This window comes from Pseudorasbora parva, chromosome 22, assembly GCF_024679245.1.
Source record: "Pseudorasbora parva isolate DD20220531a chromosome 22, ASM2467924v1, whole genome shotgun sequence".
NCBI lineage: Eukaryota > Metazoa > Chordata > Actinopteri > Cypriniformes > Gobionidae > Pseudorasbora > Pseudorasbora parva.
In genome coordinates this window covers 35,592,107-35,613,298 of record NC_090193.1, presented here as the reverse complement: position 1 = coordinate 35,613,298, position 21,192 = coordinate 35,592,107, and the positions used below count along the sequence as shown (strand labels likewise).

The 21,192-nt window shown below is 37.1% G+C and overlaps 1 protein-coding gene across 3 annotated transcripts in view; it reads right to left on the bottom strand.

The window, feature by feature from the left end:
- Positions 1–21,192, bottom strand: part of epha8 (eph receptor A8) — a 109,179-nt gene that overhangs the window by 30,010 nt on the left and 57,977 nt on the right. For all 3 annotated transcript variants that reach the window (XM_067432269.1, XM_067432270.1, XM_067432271.1), the window contains exon 3: positions 20,516–21,179. In XM_067432269.1, coding sequence (XP_067288370.1) covers positions 20,516–21,179 — 664 coding nt within the window. The remainder of the gene's footprint in view (positions 1–20,515; positions 21,180–21,192) is intronic.

Below are 21,192 nucleotides of genomic sequence, written 5' to 3'. Positions count from 1 at the left end.
TATTAATATAATTCATATAAGAATTAATATAGTATAATATTATTTGATTAATATAATATAATAAATACAATATAATAAAATGTTATTTCATTACAAAAATAAATAATAAAATATATTTTAAAATGAGTATAACATTAATATAATATAATATAATATAATATAATATAATATAATATATAAAACTTAAATAATTACAAAAATTGGGCTATAATACAAATACAAATTTATTTTATTACTAAAAATAATATAATTACTTATCTTGATGATTTTTAATAATAATAAAATACATTTTAAAATAAGTAGAAAAATATTAATATAATATAATATAATATAATTAATATAATATAATATAATATAATATAATATAATATAATATAATATAATATAATATAATATAATATAATATATAATATAATATAATATAATATAATTTGCTAATAAATGTATACAGTTACACTACTGAAATTTGATTTAAACAAATAAATTAAATATTTTGGCCAAAATAACATTTTCTTAATTATTAAACATAATAATAATACATACATTATTATTATTATTATTATTATTATTATTATTATTATTAATAATAATAATAATAATAATAATAATAATAATAATAATAGATGTTTTCAAATAAACCTTTTGGTTAAATATTCAATGTATGTGATGCTATCCAAAATATTCTGCCTAATTGTATTTCTGAAATTTCCAAATGTAGTGTTAACAGGTCAAATATTTGACCTTACGACCTTTAAAAAAATCTGTCATCATGGCATTCTGGATCACAAAAAGCGACATTAGCATAAGAAAAAAAATGGCAGAAGTTTAATTTGAGAAAATAAATTCATTCCGAGTCTGCAATACTCACAAAAACACAGACGGAAACACTCTTCATACTCACAAACACCTTCAGAACTCTTATGGGAGCCTAACAACAGCTGCTAATGAGCTGGGAGGATTGTCTGAGTGATGTATGATTCTGTCAGTGAAATCATAGCTGGAAATGGGGCACTCCATCACAGCTCCTCCAAACACACGTGCTGGAAATGTCCCCCTCTCCACTAAAAGGGTTTACTGATTGCTCAGGCTCCGGACACATCCGGCACACTCACGTTAGTGTGTCGTTCACCTGGTATGCACCGTCCTGCTCTAGATTTGGACCAGCCACACATACAGTACAGCGCTGTACCATTTTGAAGGTGTGTGTACTTTTACTGTAATGATTGTTTCCTGTGAGAGTCATAAAAACCCAACAGATGTTCCCATTCTGCCAGCAATATACAACGCAAGCATTTCTGCTTTGTTGTTTTAACATGACATAATGGCTAAATCCCTAAATGGCCAAACAAAAGTGCATTGTTATGGTGCACTTAAGTCATGTCGGATAGATTGTATTCACGTGTTGAACGCACATAAACATCCAGACAAATATGAGTGGAAAGCTCAGGATTTTCTTTAAGCTTGGGGGCATGTCACTGAGAAACGTGGTGGAATACCACAATACTTTTAGGTTTTTAGCAGTGATATTGCCAGGTTTTGTGTGTGTGTGTGTGTGTGTGTGTGTGTGTGTGTGTGTGTGTGTGTGTGTGTGTGTGTGTGTGTGTGTGTGTGTGTGTGTGTGTGTGTGTGTGTGTGTGTGTGAGAGAGAGCCTGTTTATGTGATTTATGAGGACACAAATTTGTATAACTACATGGGTATTACACTGGTATTACACTATAAATGTGGTTTATGAGGACATATCAAATCTCCTCATAATTCAAATGGCCTTAAAAACATACTCAATGATGTTTTTTTGAGAAAGTAAAAATGCAGAATGTTTCCTGTGATGGGTAGGTTTAGGGGCAGGGGCAGTGTAAGGGGATAGAAAATACGGTTTGTACAGTATAAAAACCATTACGCCTATGGAGAGTCCCTGTAAACCACATAGACCAACATGTGTGTGTGTGTGTGTGTGTGTGTGTGTGTGTGTGTGTGCTTGTTTTTGTGACATATCAGGACAAAAATGTGTATAATAACATGTGTGTGACACAGGTATTACAGAAAATGGTGACATATCAGGACATTACCCCATGTCCCCACTTTTCAAAATGCTTATAAATCATACAGGAGGAGTTTTTTTGAAAAAGTAAAAATGCAGAATGTTTCCTGTGATGGGTAGGTTTAGGGATAGGGGCAGTGTAAGGGGATAGACAATACGGTTTGTACAGTATAAAACCCATTACGCCTATGGAATGTCCCCACAATTCACAAAAACAAACATGTGTGTGTGTGTGTGTGTGTGTGTAGTTAATTAAGAGAAGGTAGACACCGCTATCTACTTTCAGATGACGCCCATGGACCGTTGGCTGAATGTCTTATGCATATGGCACACAAAACTGGAAACACTTCAGGAGTTTCAAAGTTGTCACCTGACTGGTTGAATTCTACAGGATTTACGGGAGATGTGTGTGTCGCGTTGCTAAACGGTCTGCCTTCTCACGGAAGTAGCAAGCTGCTGTGTTTACAACTAATTATGTGCTATAAGTAAAGTTTGCGGCTTAGACTCTTTAATATATGTTCAAGAGATTTACACACCGGCCTGTTATTGTAGGAACAACGGCGTTACGGATTCACAACCCTAAACATGACGGGTAACAGAATGGAGTGTGATTGGTTGCTTTATATGTCAGTCAGACGGCCTCTGGGCGGTCCTTGGCCAGTGAAAGCTGCTAAGGAGTCCAGACTTTCTGCCATCAGTCTGAATGTGCGGCCACACGAAACAAACCGCCATCTTGCTTTATCAAAAGTGACTTGAATGCACATGACGTTGTAAACAAGACTTCCATACTCATAATTATGAACTACTTGAACACACCATTGTTTTAGGTCCAATGACTCCATTATTATATTAGCCAAAGTTTCTTGTGTAACGGACATAAGCCAGTAAGAGCTGTGTATGTAAACCTCAACCTAAAGTTAGCGGCTGCATGGCCGGTTAGAATCCCACTCTTAACAGGTCAAGTAGTACCGGTTACATTTGGTGCTTTGACCCGGTGGTGGTGAGGTTTGGGGTGCTGAGTGTAATGTATGTTGTAATGTTTAGTGTATAGAAATGCTAAAAGCTGCGGCCTTTAGCGTCCTTGTTAGCGTGCTCCCTCTTACGCCAGAGACCCTGGTTCGAATCCAGCTCGGAGCGGATCGAGTATAGGACGGTTTACCCTTGCATAAAAAGCGTCATAATGTAGTTTCTGATCCTATTTTGACTAATTAAACACTGTTTCTGCTCCTATACCTGAAGACTTATCTAAATGACTTAACTAAATAATAATGAACGGGAATAAACTTGTAAAAGTGGGTGGAGATATGTTAATGAGTACAACAGTGATCACCCACTTTTCAAGTTTTTTCCATTCCTTTTCTCCTTAGAGATGGCACACTAAAATTAATGACTATATCTATAAACACAGATTATAATTATAAATGTCTTTTAACTCATTCACTTCCTAAAGATGTCACCACCTTTAAAATTCCTTACATTAAGTGTTCTATGTCCCAATCAGACAGATTTTTATACATTCACAAAATAAAATGCAAGTAAATCGTGTTACTGATAAATATTATCATTCTAAATGTTGAGTTTATGCATATCAAGGCTGCGCTTTTTTGATCAGACATACAGTAAAAACACCAATACGGTGAAATGTAGATTTTGTTTTCTATTTGAATATATTGTAAAATGTAATTTATTCCTGTAATCAAAGCGGTATTTTAGCATAATTACTTCAGTGTCACATGATCCTTCAAATATGATGATTTGATGATCAAGAAACATTTCTGATCATTATCAATGTTGAGCTGTTGAGTTTAACATCATTTATTTAAATCTTCTGTAAAATTAAACATCTCTTAACAGTCAATTCAGTGCATCTTTGCTTAATAAAACTATTACTGACCCCAAACTTTGAATGATAGCGTACATACTCGTGCAAACACATCATTGAATTTATTTCAAAAACTTGAGCATGAATCTAATTCATTGCACCTCATATCTAAGGCAAGAGACATTCATCTGAGGCAAATCAGCTCAAGCTCAGTTCAAGAACTGCCTGAACGTTATCATTAAAAATCAATTCTCTCTGGAGCTCTTTACTCTGAAGGCGATTTCTGAAAGACATGTTTTTTGTAGTTTCCTTCTGGGTGGATGAGGAGGAAGCTTTATATTGTGATGCACATTCTCTTTTAATTATCAAAAGGCAGAGATTTTCCACAGGTTGCACCAGTCTGTCACCTACTGTATTATTTCTCTTGAATCATAAAGCAAAAGCTTTTGCAATTTTTTTCCTTTTCTTTTTGCGACAGCACTTTTAGGGGTGACATTAATCAAGGTTAGTGACATTTGGAGCAGGCCAATCCATCCCCAGGCAAAAATCCCAGCAGCAGCGATACCGAGCATGACTGGCACCGTCCAGATCACGAAGCCGCACGGCCACGATAAGACCTAATGCCCTCAAACCACATGGGAACGAGTCTCAAGATCGAACAACCAGAGGGTAAAAATAAATAAAGAAATAGGGACGGATAAGAAGGGGAGAAGATGAATTGCTCGCAAACGTTTGGGCCTTCAAGCTTCGGCTCTGACTATCAAAATGCCAATTCATGCATGAAATTCAAGCTGAACCGAGAGTACAATAACAGCGAACACAGACATGACCTTTTGATAGTCATTAAATAGACAGGTCTTTGATTTCAAACAGCGTGGATCATATTTTGCATTACAATACAAGGATTTACCTGCACATTAGACTTACTCTTCAGTCATAATAACGTCTGCGGTCGGTTTTGCTAAATGTTACTCACTGCCTCCTCTGTAGATTTAAAGGAACAGTGCACACATAATGAGCATTTTTCATCCATGAACTCGCCCTTGTGTCATTCCGACAACATATTTTATTTGGTTCTTCTGTGAATTTTTTTGTTTGTTTTTTATGTTAGGCAGAATGTCAGAGTTCCTTTTTTTAAAACAAGTAAATAGTGATTTACACTGGCAAAAAATATTTTAAAAAGATTAAAGAAACTTTTCAACCTTCATAATATATTTTCAAGACTCTTGTGATGATACATCGACTTACAATAGGTTGAATGACACGTCTGCCATAGCCTGATGGGGTCTGTATTGTTTTTAATGCTACTTTTAAACTTCGGGTTTCGGGTAGTAACCCGAGAACAAAAAGAACTACAAAATTCGACTGCTTTACACCATATACGTCACTTCCACCAACACCCACACTTCCTTACATTCGGACGTGCGAGCCCAACTATCGTTTGTTTGTGGGATGTTATAGTCATGTCCAAAGCAGCACAGAAAAATAAGAAAGCAAAGGTTTTGTTGGAGGAAAGCAATAAGAGGAAACGAGAAAGTGGCAGGACGAGGATCAGCATTGGGCCAGCATTTGCCCTTTGGTGTGAGCTGAAGGAGGCGTGCCCGACCGATGCTGACTCGGCTGTCATGCTTGCTATGGTATTTACCTACCACTCAAACATTGAATTGAAGTATTATAGATTCTGTAAAACGGTAATCAATATAGATAGACTAGGCTACTTTAATGACGCTGGCTTGTAAACGTGAGCATCGCAATCATTTGGCGTTTGAAAAATATTAAACCCATGAAATTATATCCATATGAGATGCTGAAATATATGCCACTGACTGTACCTGGGATGAAGACATTTCAGACGCGACGCCAGAAGAACACCTGCATGTGAACAGTGTTCAGGGTACTGTTAGTGATGCGCAGGTCGGCTTTTTTCCAACCCGCGGGCCGCTTTTAGGAAATTATTTGGCCCGCCCCCGCACCACTGTATATATTTTTACCACCCGCTCTGCACCCGCGACCATTAAATAGACATACGGGGTCCGCGGGTTATGAGACGACCCGCTCATCACTAGTTCAGGGCTATCATGGTTGTCATGTCAACAAATGCGCATCCCCTGATGTAGGATGACAGAGTTTACGACAATAGTAGAGGACAATATTTTTCCCCAACTGTAGGGGACCCCGAGAGCAAAAGTTACCTAGTGCTGTTTTAAAATGTCTTATATATTTTGTCAACGTGTACTTACATTATCCCAAATGTTACCAAGAAATTTTAAATCCAGAGAAATAAGCCCTCGATTTTTTTATTTTGTAGAAACCATGGAAACATCAAAGACACTTTAATATATGATGTGCTTTATTAGACAAGAGAACTGTCTGGATACATTTATAGACAGAAAACGAATCATTGTTATACAGCTCAACACAGTTAGTCTTATTGTTTAAATCTCGTTTTCTTGATATTCCCTTGAGTACCATGTTTTACCATGCCTAATTTGATCTAGCTCACTGCAGTGTGAACAAGTGTCTCGTAGTAAACGCTGCACGAACGCACAGAGTAACATTATAACATAATTTTCAACACACTCAAAAGTATCTAATATGATAAAACAGCGTTGCGTTACCCCACATACTAGGGCTGGGCAAAAAAATCGGTTTTTCGATTAATCGTTTTTTAAAATCTGGTCTATTAAGAATCGATTCTCAAAGGCCACAAATCGATTTTTTTCCATATTTATTTCCGCTAACATTGAACATAAGATTAACGTAAATCTAATTACTAGTCTTTTCCACTAAATGTCACCCATTAGCATTGTGTGATCTTACAAAGGAGCAAGAGGCGCACATCATTTATCCATTCAGTGTTTAAATGGAGGCTTCCAGTGCGCCTTTTATAATGCTGAGGTGAAACGCTGTAGTAATACTAAAAATCTGCGGAACCATTTGATGTGACAACACACACACACACACAGCTGAGCAAACATGTGAATGCTTGCCTTGCATTAGAATCAAACTTGAGCAGTCACTTAAGCACATACATTAGCCATTATCGACATATTGAAATTATAGTCCATATACAGCGCAGGATCAATAGTTCAAACCCTAATAGCTTATAAACAGATTTCCTCAAATAATAGTTAGTCCACAGTCAACTTAAGTCAGCATGTTAAGGTATTGTTGTCCGTTACCACGGCAACTACTTGTGTCAAGGAATTATCCATTCCATTAACTGTAAAATATAATGAACGCGTTTCTCGTGTATGAAAAGTAAATGCACACATGACAAGCAGCAAAAAAAGCAGCAAAAAAAATCATCCAATATCCTTTTTATTTTTTTGAATAAAAATATCAAACATCCATAAAATACTTCTCAGATATTTTTTTTTAGAATAAAGTTGCATCAAAATTGTATTTAACAATTGTATGGATTTGAAATATAGAGATGCGTTCTGTTTTAATGTACTCAGGTGTACCTAAAATAAAAAGTTTAATATACAGGTTTGTGGCTCTTCATTTCTTTTTAATTACCCATTTATGTTCACTATTCTTTTTTATAGATACCTATAGTATTTGTATTAAATCTATATTCATTTGAGTTGAATCGGGAATCCAAAATCGAATCGAAATCGAATCGAGAATCGAAATCGAATCGATTTGAGGGCTTGTGAATCGAAATCGAATCGTATTGGAACATCTGAATCGATACCCAGCCCTACCACACACACATGAGCGGAAGGAGCAAAATATATTGTGCAGAAATGGCATCATTATATGGTGCATTCACGCCATGTCATAATTACTGTAGTCTCAAGATGACAACACGTGGCGTACCTTCGCAGTCACTCACATCCTCAGAATGTGAATTATGAATTTCTATGGCACCACTATCAATGAATAAGCAGCGGTCACATGTTACAAGTATGAGCTCTCAGACAATACCCCTCTTACAAGCTGTAATTACAAGAGCGTGAACACAAGTTGAAATGACATAATTGCGGTAATTGCGACATCGCACCTACACACTGTGGGTCGTGCCAGGTTTGATATGAGTGGTTCTTGCATGTCATCATGTGACCAAATATGATGCTAAAAGTTTAAAAACTACAATATGTCAGTAATACTGAAATAACACTGATTGCATTTCATTGTAAACAAATACATGCTACCTGCTATATTGCTGCACATTAGTCAAATAAAACATTGATTATCAGTAATAACATCATTATGACATGGCTTTATGTTTTTAAGCTGACAATATAAATCACAATACTATTTTATGGAAAACAGCAGCAAGGACATTCTACATAACATCTGCTTTCGTCTTTCACGGATTAAAAAAGGAAATAATAAGGGGATAAATGAGGACAAAACTTTTATTGAACTATTCCTTTAATTGCTCCCAAGGCTAAAAGAAGAAGTAGTGGATGAGTTATAGAGCCCACAAACACAACCCCCCTATGCACAAAATAACCATATACCTTTGACACAAGCATATCTTAATTTGTGAAAATAGCTTGCGTTGGCCTGAAGAAAGCAGCCTAATTCGAAACCGGCCATGTGTAAAAATGTCTGTTTATCCCAGAGGGAGGCTTTTAATGGATATATAAGAGGGCCGTAAGGAGTTAATTGTTTGTGGCTCGCAATCTGATATTAACTACACTGTGTAGCTATAGGAACAAGGGCAGGGGAGTCTAGTATCTAGTTTACTCTCAAATACTCGCATTAATATACATATAGATATATGTGTGTGCGGGTCTGTTTGGACGTGCATCCAATTTTGCTTCTGTTTTCTATTTTGGCCCTTAATCTTATTGTCTGTAGTTGTGGTTAGACTGTGTCCTCCAAAGATCTCATCTTAAACTTTTCAAGCGCAGGAGGGTAATTGCTATCAGATCAATTTACTCAAGAAAAGTGGTGCCTGTTTTCTAAGTGCTTGATAGATGGAGACCAACTTGTCTAAATTGAGGGCGACCTTGAAGAGTCATTAACAGTAGAAGGAGAAATGCGGCCGGTGACTTTATTGACTAGGAGAATCCCAGTGATTGCGCAGATAGGCTCGGCTGCCCCTCGATATGGAAAAAGAAGCGAATAAATGATTCAACAGAATTCAAATGATTAGTCATAACTTCCTTTAAGGGGTATTTCTGCAGCTTTAACATCCTTTCTGCTAGATGAGCTGAAAGTCTGCACTGTAAAAAAATATATATTTTCGAGCCTGGCATAGATATGTCTTACTAGAAATTACTTTTTCAGACTACTTCAATGTGTTTAACTCTTTCACAATCATTGACAGAAAACCATTAAATCAGACTAACCGGCTAACTGGCAACAGCGGGATTAAATTTGAACTTTTATTTATCCAGGTAAACTTGTTTGAGGACCACTTCTCATTTACAAACATGACCTCGCCACCTTAAAACCAGTTAAACTAGTCCAAACACCAGTCAGTAATATTTTGCTCAGCCATTGAAACTCTTGCTAATGAGATTCATCTACACGCCCTGTTCGAACTTTGACAGTCGACTCCCAGCAGGGACACCCTGTATCTCGGACCACTGCTTCTGTCCAGTGGCTACATCGCACACTTGCTGTAGCGTAAAGCTAATGAAGTCATTTAATCTACCTGAACGCTCCCACAGGGGCGTCCCACTTTAATTATGTTCTTAAACGTCTCTCACATGCACTAATAGGCAGAAATGAAACATGGCACCACGTTAACAAATCCTGGTGGAAGAAAGGGACCTCAGCACAGATATTAAAAACTTCACGGGCTGGCATTAATTTTAGCCGCTACGGATGTGCGTAAGCTATGTAGCAAAGCAAGTCCATGATTAGATGCCGCCCCAGTCGGCAAAGAGCGTGAAGAGCATTTATCTCCATTTCTGGTGCAATAGGCTTAGCAAAACTAGTCACTCAGTTGATTTAAACTGCCTTTATTATATCTTGCCATGATATTAGACCACTTTTTTTTTTTTTTTTGGGACAAAGTCCAAAAGTGTAAGACCAATAATGAAAAAACCTCCTATTTTGCAAAAAAAATTAAAAAAAAAGAGAAAAAGAGAAAAAGAGAAAAGAAAAAGATTTTCAATTTGGTACTTTTTCCAACCCCAGTCTATGGACAGATGGACGGGCCCACAGATAGATGGATGGACAGAAAGGCGGATGGATAGATGGACAGACAGACAGACTGTTTACAGATGGATGGATGGACAGAAAGGCGGATGGATAGATGAACAGACAGACAGACTGTTTACAGATGGATGGATGGACAGAAAGGCGGATGGATAGATGGACAGACAGACAGACTGTTTACAGATGGATGGATGGACAGAAAGGCGGATGGATAGATGAACAGACAGACTGTTTACAGATGGATGGATGGACAGAAAGGCGGATGGATAGATGGACAGACAGACAGACTGTTTACAGATGGATGGATGGACAGAAAGGCGGATGGATAGATGAACAGACAGACTGTTTACAGATGGATGGATGGACAGAAAGGCGGATGGATAGATGGACAGACAGACTGTTTACAGATGGATGGATGGACAGAAAGGCGGATGGATAGATGGACAGACAGACTGTTTACAGATGGATGGATGGACAGAAAGGCGGATAGATAGATGGACAGACAGACTGTTTACAGATGGATGGATGGACAGAAAGGCGGATGGATAGATGAACAGACAGACAGACTGTTTACAGATGGATGGATGGACAGAAAGGCAGATTGATAGATGAACAGACAGACAGTTTACAGATGGATGGATGGACAGAAAGGCGGATGGATAGATGAACAGACAGACTGTTTACAGATGGATGGATGGACAGAAAGGCGGATGGATAGATGGACAGACAGACTGTTTACAGATGGATGGATGGACAGAAAGGCGGATGGATAGATGGACAGACAGACTGTTTACAGATGGATGGATGGACAGACACTAGACGGATGGGTGGACAGATGGGCTGTAGATAGCTGGACAGACGAACAGACCGTAGATAGATGGACAGGTGAACGGACGGATGGATGGTAGACAGACAAACGGACGGAACGGTACATAGATGAACGGACCATAGAAAGATGGACGGATGGACAGACCGTAGATAGATGGATGGGCTGCACATAGATAGACAGACGGACAGGCGGACGGACATACGCACAGTAGATCGATGGATGGACAGACAGATTGTTTATATATGGGCAGACTGTAGATAGATGGACGGGTAGACGGACGGATGGTAGATAGATGAACGGCTCATAGAAAGACGGACGGATGGACAGACTGTAGATATATAGACAGACGGGCAGGCGGGCGGACGGACGGACGGACATATGGACGGTAGATAGATAGACGGATGGAGCATTTATAGACGGACAGACCGTAGATAGATGGACAGACGGACTGTTAAAAGATGGACAGATGGACAGACTGTAGATAGATGGACGGGCTGCAGATAGATAGACAGATGGACGGGCGGAGGGACGTATGAACCATAGATAGATGGATGGAAAGACAGATTGCTTATAGATGGACAGACTGTAGATAGATAGACAGACGGAAAAACTGTACATAGATGGACAGATGGACAGGCGGACGGACGAAGTATAGACGTATAGACAGATGGATGGATGGATGGAGAGACTATAGATAGATAGATGGACAGACTGACAGACTGTAGATAGATGGACGGATGGATGGTATATAAATAGATGGACGGACGGACGGACGGACCGATCACTTACTTAGAGACAGACAGACAGATAGACAACAGAAAATTACAAAACAGATGTAAAACGCTGACTTTCATGTAGGAAGTCTACGTTTTTCACATGAATGTTCTGAAGGGAAAAACAGAATAAAAGTTCAATGTTCAACAGGTGCTCATGTTGGTATTGAGCAGTAATCTGCACACGGCATTAATCCAACAGTGTTTTTCTTTGGAAATAGTGTGTAGCCACATCAAATGAGACAAACGCTTCTCTGTTAATGAGCATTAAATGACTGCTAATTGTTTGATTGAATTGCTGTCACCTATCTAAGCGTGTCTAATTGAAGAGTGCGGAGCGAGGCATTTACAGTGCCGCTGACAAAAAATGTTTTGTGTGTGCCAATTACCAGAGAAAAGTCGAGCATGCTTTTTTTGTTCTATAGCCTTTACACTGTCTTGATCCATCTTATGAAGTTACTGTGATGCAGCGGCTTTGTGGATTTTTATCACACAGCCCGTTTGTTGCATGAGAACAATGGCAATGCAAATAGGCTGATAAGAAATTCGGTTTTCGTTGCGAACTGGGAGGCAGCTGTGTATTTTCACACTGTGAAATTAACTGCGAGAAAGAGCACGCAAGAAAGAAAATCACAATCTTAAAATCAGATTATATAATGTGTTTAATAATTTCCCTTCATTATCAACACCACACTGTCATTCACGTCCCTCCAATGTTATTAAATGTGCAAACACATCCATTTGAATCTATAGACCCACATAATTATAATACAAAATATGGATGCCAGTTGCATGGAATAAATGAACGTAGCTTTTGTTTGTCTGCTTGTAATTGCACAGGCTGTTTCTCACTATTTCTGATGCAAGTGCCAATATTGATGGTATGGGGTGGGGGATATTTTGATTGACACGGTCCAGCTCAGTCTTGCTGAGATAAAATTCATTCCTTTATTGGTAAAAAGCCCCTTTCCCCAACACTATTCCTCTGTCCGCCTGCCTGCGTGGTGGTCTGACAGATTAAACAGCATCTCCACAATGGCATAGTTGCGTGCGGGGCTTTAATATTGTCCACTGGAGCCCCCCGTTTCCTTATTTAATCCCTGTGTAATATGTTGGCCAGAAAACCCTCATGCTGTACACAATGCACGCCCAGCTAAGACACAAAAAAGGCTAATTAGTCGCCCACCCTACCACTCCGCCCCCTCTCGCAAATCCTCATTCATTCCATTTACAGGCGCAGTATCTGGTTTTGTTATCAGGGCCACCAATGTGTTGTTGGCTGCCATTGTTTTGCTATATTTGACATTAAATGTAGCTCCAATAGAACAGTAAATTATGACAGACATACATTTGCTGAAGTTATGAATATTCTGGGATCAGTACAAGTTATAAAGTCAGAACTGTGAGATATAAAGCCAGAATTGTAAGATATAAAGTCAGAATTGAGAGATATAAAGTCAGGATTGTGAGATATAAAGTCAGAATTGTGAGATAAAAAATCAGAATTGTGAGATATAAAGTCAGAATTGTGAGATTTTAAGTCAGGATTGTGAGATATAAAGTCAGAATTGAGAGATATATAGTCAGAATTGTGAGATATAAAATCAGAATTGTGAGATATAAAGTCAGAATTGTGAGATATAAAGTCAGAATTGTGAGATATAAAGTCAGAATTGAGAGATATAAAGTCAGAATTGTGAGATATAAAGTCAGAATTGTGAGATATAAAGTCAGAATTGTGAGATTTTAAGTCAGGATTGTGTGATATAAAGTCAGAATTGTGAGATATAAAGTCAGAATTGTGTGATATAAAGTCAGAATTGTGTGATATAAAGTCAGAATTGTGTGATATAAAGTCAGAATTGTGAGATATAAAGTCAGAATTGTGAGATATAAAGTCAGAATTGTGAGATATAAAGTCAGAATTGTGAGATATAAAGTCAGAATTGTGAGATATAAAGCCAGAATTGTGAGATATAAAGTCAGAATTGAGTGATATAAAGTCAGAATTGTGAGATATAAAGTCAGAATTGTGAGATATAAAGTCAGAATTGTGAGATATAAAGTCAGAATTGTGAGATATAAAGTCAGGATTGTGAGATATAAAGCCATAATTGTGAGATATAAAGTCAGAATTGTGAGATATAAAGTCAGGATTGTGAGATATAAAGTCAGGATTGTGAGATATAAGGTCAGAATTGTGAGATATAAAGTCAGGATTGTGAGATATAAAGTCAGGATTGTGAGATATAAAGCCATAATTGTGAGATATAAAGTCAGAATTGTGAGATATAAAGCCATAATTGTGAGATATAAAGTCAGAATTGTGAGATATAAAGCCATAATTGTGAGATATAAAGTCAGAATTGTGAGATATAAAGCCATAATTGTGAGATATAAAGCCATAATTGTGAGATATAAAGTCAGAATTGTGAGATATAAAGCCATAATTGTGAGATATAAAGCCATAATTGTGATATAAAGTCAGAATTGTGAGATATAAAGCCATAATTGTGATATAAAGCCATAATTGTGAGATATAAAGCCATAATTGTGAGATATAAAGCCATAATTGTGAGACATAAAGCCATAATTGTGATATAAAGTCAGAATTGTGAGATATAAAGCCATAATTGTGATATAAAGCCATAATTGTGAGATATAAAGCCATAATTGTGAGATATAAAGCCATAATTGTGAGATATAAAGTCAGAATTGTGAGATATAAAGCCATAATTGTGATATAAAGCCATAATTGTGAGATATAAAGCCATAATTGTGAGATATAAAGCCATAATTGTGATATAAAGTCAGAATTGTGAGATATAAAGCCATAATTGTGATATAAAGCCATAATTGTGAGATATAAAGCCATAATTGTGAGATATAAAGCCATAATTGTGAGATATAAAGCCATAATAGTGAGATATAAAGTCAGAATTGTGTGATATAAAGCCATAATTGTGAGATATAAAGTCAGAATTGTGAGATATAAAGCCATAATTGTGAGATATAAAGCCATAATTGTGATATAAAGTCAGAATTGTGAGATATAAAGCCATAATTGTGATATAAAGCCATAATTGTGAGATATAAAGCCATAATTGTGAGATATAAAGCCATAATAGTGAGATATAAAGTCAGAATTGTGAGATATAAAGTCAGAATTGTTTGATATAAAGCCATAATTGTGAGATATAAAGCCATAATTGTGAGATATAAAGTCAGAATTGTGAGATATAAAGCCATAATTGTGAGATATAAAGCCATAATTGTGAGATATAAAGCCATAATTGTGAGATATAAAGCCATAATTGTGAGATATAAAGTCAGAATTGCAAGATTTAAAGTCAGAATTACGAGATATAAATTCAGAAATTATCCCTTTAACTTGTGCACAAACCCAGTTCATCACATCTCAGTTGCATCATATTTTTACCTGGCTGTCAGGTGCCTTCAAATCTGTGAGAAGCAAACAGGCAGCTGGAGGACAATGAAGTGTCTATGTGACAAGATTGAATCTGTCTTCTTAGCCAATTAATGATTCGATTGGCTGCTTTCAGGCATATGATCTAATGTAATATATAATAAAACGCTACAGCTCTCATTCTTTCCTTTTCAGTCGATTGTACGCTGTCAGAAAATAAATACCATTATCTAAGAGTGACAGACTAAAGCATTCTGAAATTCCCTTAACGGTCGCCAGCGGGCCGCTGATGTGTCGCATCTAACAATCACTAGCACACGCTAGATTGTACGGAGGAGTTTATAATTATAATCTGTGAGAGCATGAAAAGTGGAAATTGATGGCTGGGATTGTGAAAAGATGGCCTCTTCAACAATATACAGTAGCTTTTGACTGGCTTTGAAATCATCTAATGTCAGAAAATGTTACAAAGTCAGATTTGTAAGCTTTTTCCAAATCTGTAAGCTTTTTACAAAGCTCAATGATGAACAAAAGACTTCAATAAACAACTCTGAACTCTGAGCCCTTCAGAAGAAAGAAACGTTATTTCGTCTCGGACAATGTGTGGCATTCTTGTTAAGCTTTGCTTTGTGCGTTCGCATTTTTTTTTCATCGGCTTGTTAATGGCTTGGCAGTGTAGTATGTCAAAGGACTTTATGAAGGATTGCTGCTCAGATAAGAGGTGGTCGTCACAGATGACGGTTTGAGTGGTCGTCAGGGTGTTGCTATGCAGTGGTGTTTTGAGGTGTTATATGTGCATTGCTTTTTCAAAATCCTAAAACTTTGTTTCTTTCCACATTTCCAAATCCCTAATTTCAATATGGCCTCGGACCCTGTATTTTCTGATTGCTAACCCTGGCACAGCATCATCATGGCCTTCCAAACACAATTGTTTTGCACGGAAGTCTGTTTACAAGCACTCATGAATAAGTTAGCCCACAGCAGCAGCTGAACATGTGGGGAAGACACTCTCTCTTGAATCTAAGTAGGTTAAATCAAGTTGCCAAATGGAGTGGATTTGACAAGGCTCCCTGCTACCCAGATAAGCATGAACTATCTCGTCTCCTCTGAAATGGATATTTTCCCTACATTTTCGCGCTGGACCGGAAGGCCCGGGAGCAACGGCTGCCGCTGGAAAACCCCAAACAGAGCTGACAGGAGTGAGACGTGAAGCTAGGGCTCTGTTTTGATCGGCACTTAAAACGTTAGTGGGAGCCCATCACGCGACTCTCAGTCAAAGAGAACGGGAAGCCTTTTGACATTTTATATTGCGACGACATGCAATCCTTCCACGGTGGTCTGCGCCTACGGCTTTAAGAGTGGTAAGCTGTGTTTTTTTTTTCTGTTTTGCAGTGTCCGAGAGCAGCCCAGTTTGCCGTGCCGCGTTCGTCCCCGAGATGTGCGTGACTAGAGGAGGAGCACTCGCCGAGAGAATTAGCACAGCGACCCAGTTTAGACACCAAGAGCCTGACTCTGCGGCTCAGACACTTAACCTTTACCGACTCGCGCAGACAGCAGCAGCACTTTGGAAAGGAGGCAGAGGAAAAGAGAATGGATTGTCATGAGTGCTATTAGCCACAGATCGAGCAGAAAATTACCTGACAGAGTATGAGTTTGTGATGATTTGAGTAATACATTCAAAACAGAACGCCGTGATACTGGCAGCATGAGGGAAATTGAATTAATAACAATTCCACAGCATTTAGTCATGTACTGTATATACAGTGAAATAAACATCGGCTGCTCATTCCAGTGCAATGAGAACTGCAGAAATGAGTGGCTAAATAGAATGAAAGAACAAGAGAAAGAATCATTAAATGGTTTAACACAGAGACCTACAATAATAATGGCAATCAATACTATTTTAATTATAAGTACATCATCATTTCCATGTCAAAAACTAAACTTGATGAATTGTCTTAAAATGTAATTAACTGCTCATGGCTCAAAAAAGTACACAGGCATAGACCAACCATTATTAACCAACCATTTATTTTATTTTTTATTTTGTTTAAAAAAAAAAAAGTTTTTATTTTATGGTTATGTATGTGTGCATGCATATACAGTATTGTATGTATGTACCCATATGACTAGTGCTATTTTGTGTAAAATGATTGCAACTGGAATTTTGATTGTTGACCAAAAAGAACTAAATAAAAAAAAAAAAAAAAAAAAAAAAAAAACCATTTAAATGTATCAGATAATCTAAATATAGTCTGACATATTATGTATAAATCATTTGACAGTAATTGTCTTGAAGTGTATTTCATAATCAAATGTACTTTATTTTTTAATAATTGTTACAAAAAGTAGTATTGAGCAGTAGTAGGCTAGAACATTACTATTACCATGCGGTCTTCAAGAAGTTTTATCTCTGAAAATAATGTACTCTTTACTGTACCACGGCTAAAAAATTTAATAAACATTCTTTAATATTACAACTATAAATATTATTAATATTAAAATGTGTCTCTGAAACCATCCTCTCCACAGCACCACAGTTCAAATAGTGGTAACACTTTAATATGGGGAACACATTCACTATTAACTACGACTTATGCCTCAATACACTCCTAATTTACTGCTAATTAATACTTAGTAAGGTAGTTTTCGTAGCATTTAATTTTAGGTATTGGTTAGGATTAAAGGATGTAGAATAAGGTCATGCAGAATAAGGCATTAATATGTGCTTTTATAAGTTCTAATAAACAGCCAATATCATAGTAATATGCATGCTAATAAGCAACTAGTTAATAGTTAATAACTGAACCTTAAAATATACCAATATATTTATAGGTAAATTATATAAAATTTATGGTAAAACTTTGCAATAAGGTCTCATCTGTTAACATTAGTTAAACCATTAACTAACATGTACTAACAATGATCAATACATTTCTTACAGTATTTATTCATCTTCGTCAATGTTAGTTAATAAAAATTGTAACACTTTAGTATGGGGAACCCATATTCATTATTAACTATGATGACTTTTGCCTCACTAAACTACTAATTATTGCTTATTAATAGTTAGTAAGGTAGTAGTTCAATTTAAATATTGGGTAGGATTAAGGGATGTAGAACAAGGTCATGCAGAATAAGGCATTAATATCTGCTTTATAAGTATTGTATCCTAGTAATGTGCATAATAGCGAACCCTAAAATAAATTGTTACCATAAAAATATAGTCATTCCTTTTTTGTTCATGTTAGTTGACAATGCATTAACTAGTGTTAACAAATTCAACTTTTGAGTTTAATAATGTATTAGTAAATGTTGAAATTAAAATTGACTTAGATTAATAAATACTATAGAATTGTTCATTCTTAATAATGTTAACTAATTAAGCGTTACTCTAGTGTTAAAACCCCCCATTATATTAATATTATTATTATTATTATTATTCTGTCATAGCAGATGACAAAACAGGTTAAAAATCTCATTGCCTTTAACTGAAGAAGGGACTATCTAACAACCAGAATATCATATTCTTTATCCCAAATTGCATAATGTAAAGGTACTAATGTTGTCAAAAATATCAATATTTCGATATGCATCGGTTCCAGTACTCCATACGGTTTTCTGTAGTATCGATACACTGATACCAGCTGTGCGTGCTGCGAAATGACATCCACCTCATGTCACCTCCGGTTAAATATTGCTTGTATTGCATATCATTTTACTGTTATATGCAATACAAGCAATACTAAGTGGCTCTCACATAAAGCTGCCTCTCAAACACCTTTTGGATACCAAATTGACTTATTTTTCATGGCTTGTTGCGCTTTAACGGTCAAATACATTCAAAATGATTCATCTTGGCGAGTATTCAGATAAATACAGTCAGTTTTGGAACATTAATAGTTGAGAGAAACCACATTTTGTGTAACAGTATACTGGATCCATACATAAGCTCTTAAAGTGACAGCAGCCTAATAAACCCGCTGATGTCTGTCATGGTGATAAAAGAACAAAAAACTACTTTTCTAACTTTAATTGTAAGCATTAATGTGCTTTTAATTTTTACAATGAAGACTATCCTGTGCCACTTTACATCTGATAACTTTCATTTCTGTAGCATTTCTTATCTGTTAGACCCACCTGAAAAACTTAAAGCCATATTTATTTAATGTGTCTCTTTATTTTATTCTATGTATTTGAGCTATGGTTTGTACCTGGTTTATTTTTTCTTATTTTATTACTGACTGTTAATTTGTTGTCTTTTTTATATAAATGTATTTCAACAATTTAAATAAAGCATGTCTGTGTAAGCTATCATTATTATACAAAAATGATGAGATAATAATTATCGGTATAGCGGTGCATATGGCAATTTTCTCCGTGGATCAGTGTACTACAAACTACCGGCTTATGAGTACTTTAAATTCGGACTACTTCACGCACATATTTTCATCTACTATTTGTGACACCTGACCACAAAACTAGCCATAAGTCGCACAGGTATATTTGTGGCAATAGCCAACAATACATTGTATGAGTCAAAATTATCAATTTTTCTTTTATACCAAAAATAATTAGCATATTAAAGGGTTAGTTCACCCAAAAATGAAATTGATGTCATTAATGACTCACCCTAATGTCGTTCCTCACCCGTAAGACCTCCGTTCATCTTCGAAACACAGTTTAAGATATTTTATATTTAGTCCGAGAGCATAAGCAGTCAATGCACACTATACTGTATATACATCATCACAGTAGTCCATATGAGACATCAGTTGGTTGATTAGAGTCTCTTGAAGCATCGAAAATACATTTTGGTCCAAAAATATCAAAAACTACGATTTTATTCAGCATTGTCTTCTCCTCCATGTGCCTCCAAAAAGAATCAAATGGTTAATGAATCAGTGATTTGATCAATGATTCGGGTCGCCAATGTCACGTGATTTCAGCAGTTCGGTTCGCGTTAAACTGCCAAACTGCTGAAATCACGTGACATTGGCGACCCAAATCATTGATCGATTCACTGATTCATTAGGAACGACATTAGGGTGAGTCATTAATGACATCAATTTCATTTTTGGGTGAACTAACCCTTTAAGATAACGTCATGAATATGTTTTGTAAATTCCCTACTGTAAATATACCATATCCTAACAAACAATACATCAATGGAAAGCTTATTTATTCAGCTATCAGATGATATCTAAATTTACATTTTTACATTTACATTTACATTTTATGCATTTGGCAGACGCTTTTATCCAAAGCGACTTACATTGCAATCAAGGTACACATTTTTACATTATTGTCAATTCTTGACATCTAGATCTTCATTTTAACTGGTTTTGTGGTCCAGGGTCACATTTATAAGATGAAAATATGTGCGATAGACTGGACTCTTTGGGCTTGGAAAATGTAAAAACATTAAAATGTGCTCAAAGATGGTGTAAAAGCAACAAAAATTCATCCCTGGCAATATTTTAGAGTATTGTCACTTACCAATGCAGTTGTCTCTGTGCTCCTCAAATCCAGCGCTGCACACACACCGGCCAATAGGAACGAGCCACTCGCCTTCAGCGCTGCAGTACATCTTGGGCGTGTCTCTCTCCTCGGCGTGGTCCACACACTGACCTCTGACCTCCACGAGCGAGGACGAGTCGGCCCCCGTGACCACGTCCGTGAAGACGGCCAGGTTGCGAGCCATTCCCGAGCAGCGTTTGTAGTACACTCGGACGGACACGACAGCGATGCAGGCTCCTATATCCTGAAAGGCCAAGTAGAAGCCGCGTTTGCTGAGCGGCCCGACGCCACGGATTTCAGTGTTCAGTTTGAGTCTCCTCACCCCCAGGTCCACGTTCGTGAAACTCTCGTCGGCAGCGATGGTGTCGATCTTGGAAAACTGACTCTCCCAGATGGTCGTGCCAACATCACGGTCGGTCTCGTAGTAGTAGAGGTTAAAGGTCTCCTTGCAGGTACCGAGAACGCCTGGCATGCTGTTGCAGTCTCGCAGGGTGAATTTCATCTCGATGTAGATCCGCCGGGCCCCGTCCCGCTGGATCCAGTTGGTCCGGAGCCAGTTGTTCTGGCTCGGGCTCATAACGTTGCACACCTGGTAAGTGTGGATGGGGCTGAAATACTCGTCCATTTCATTGATTGCATCCCACTGGCAAAGACAG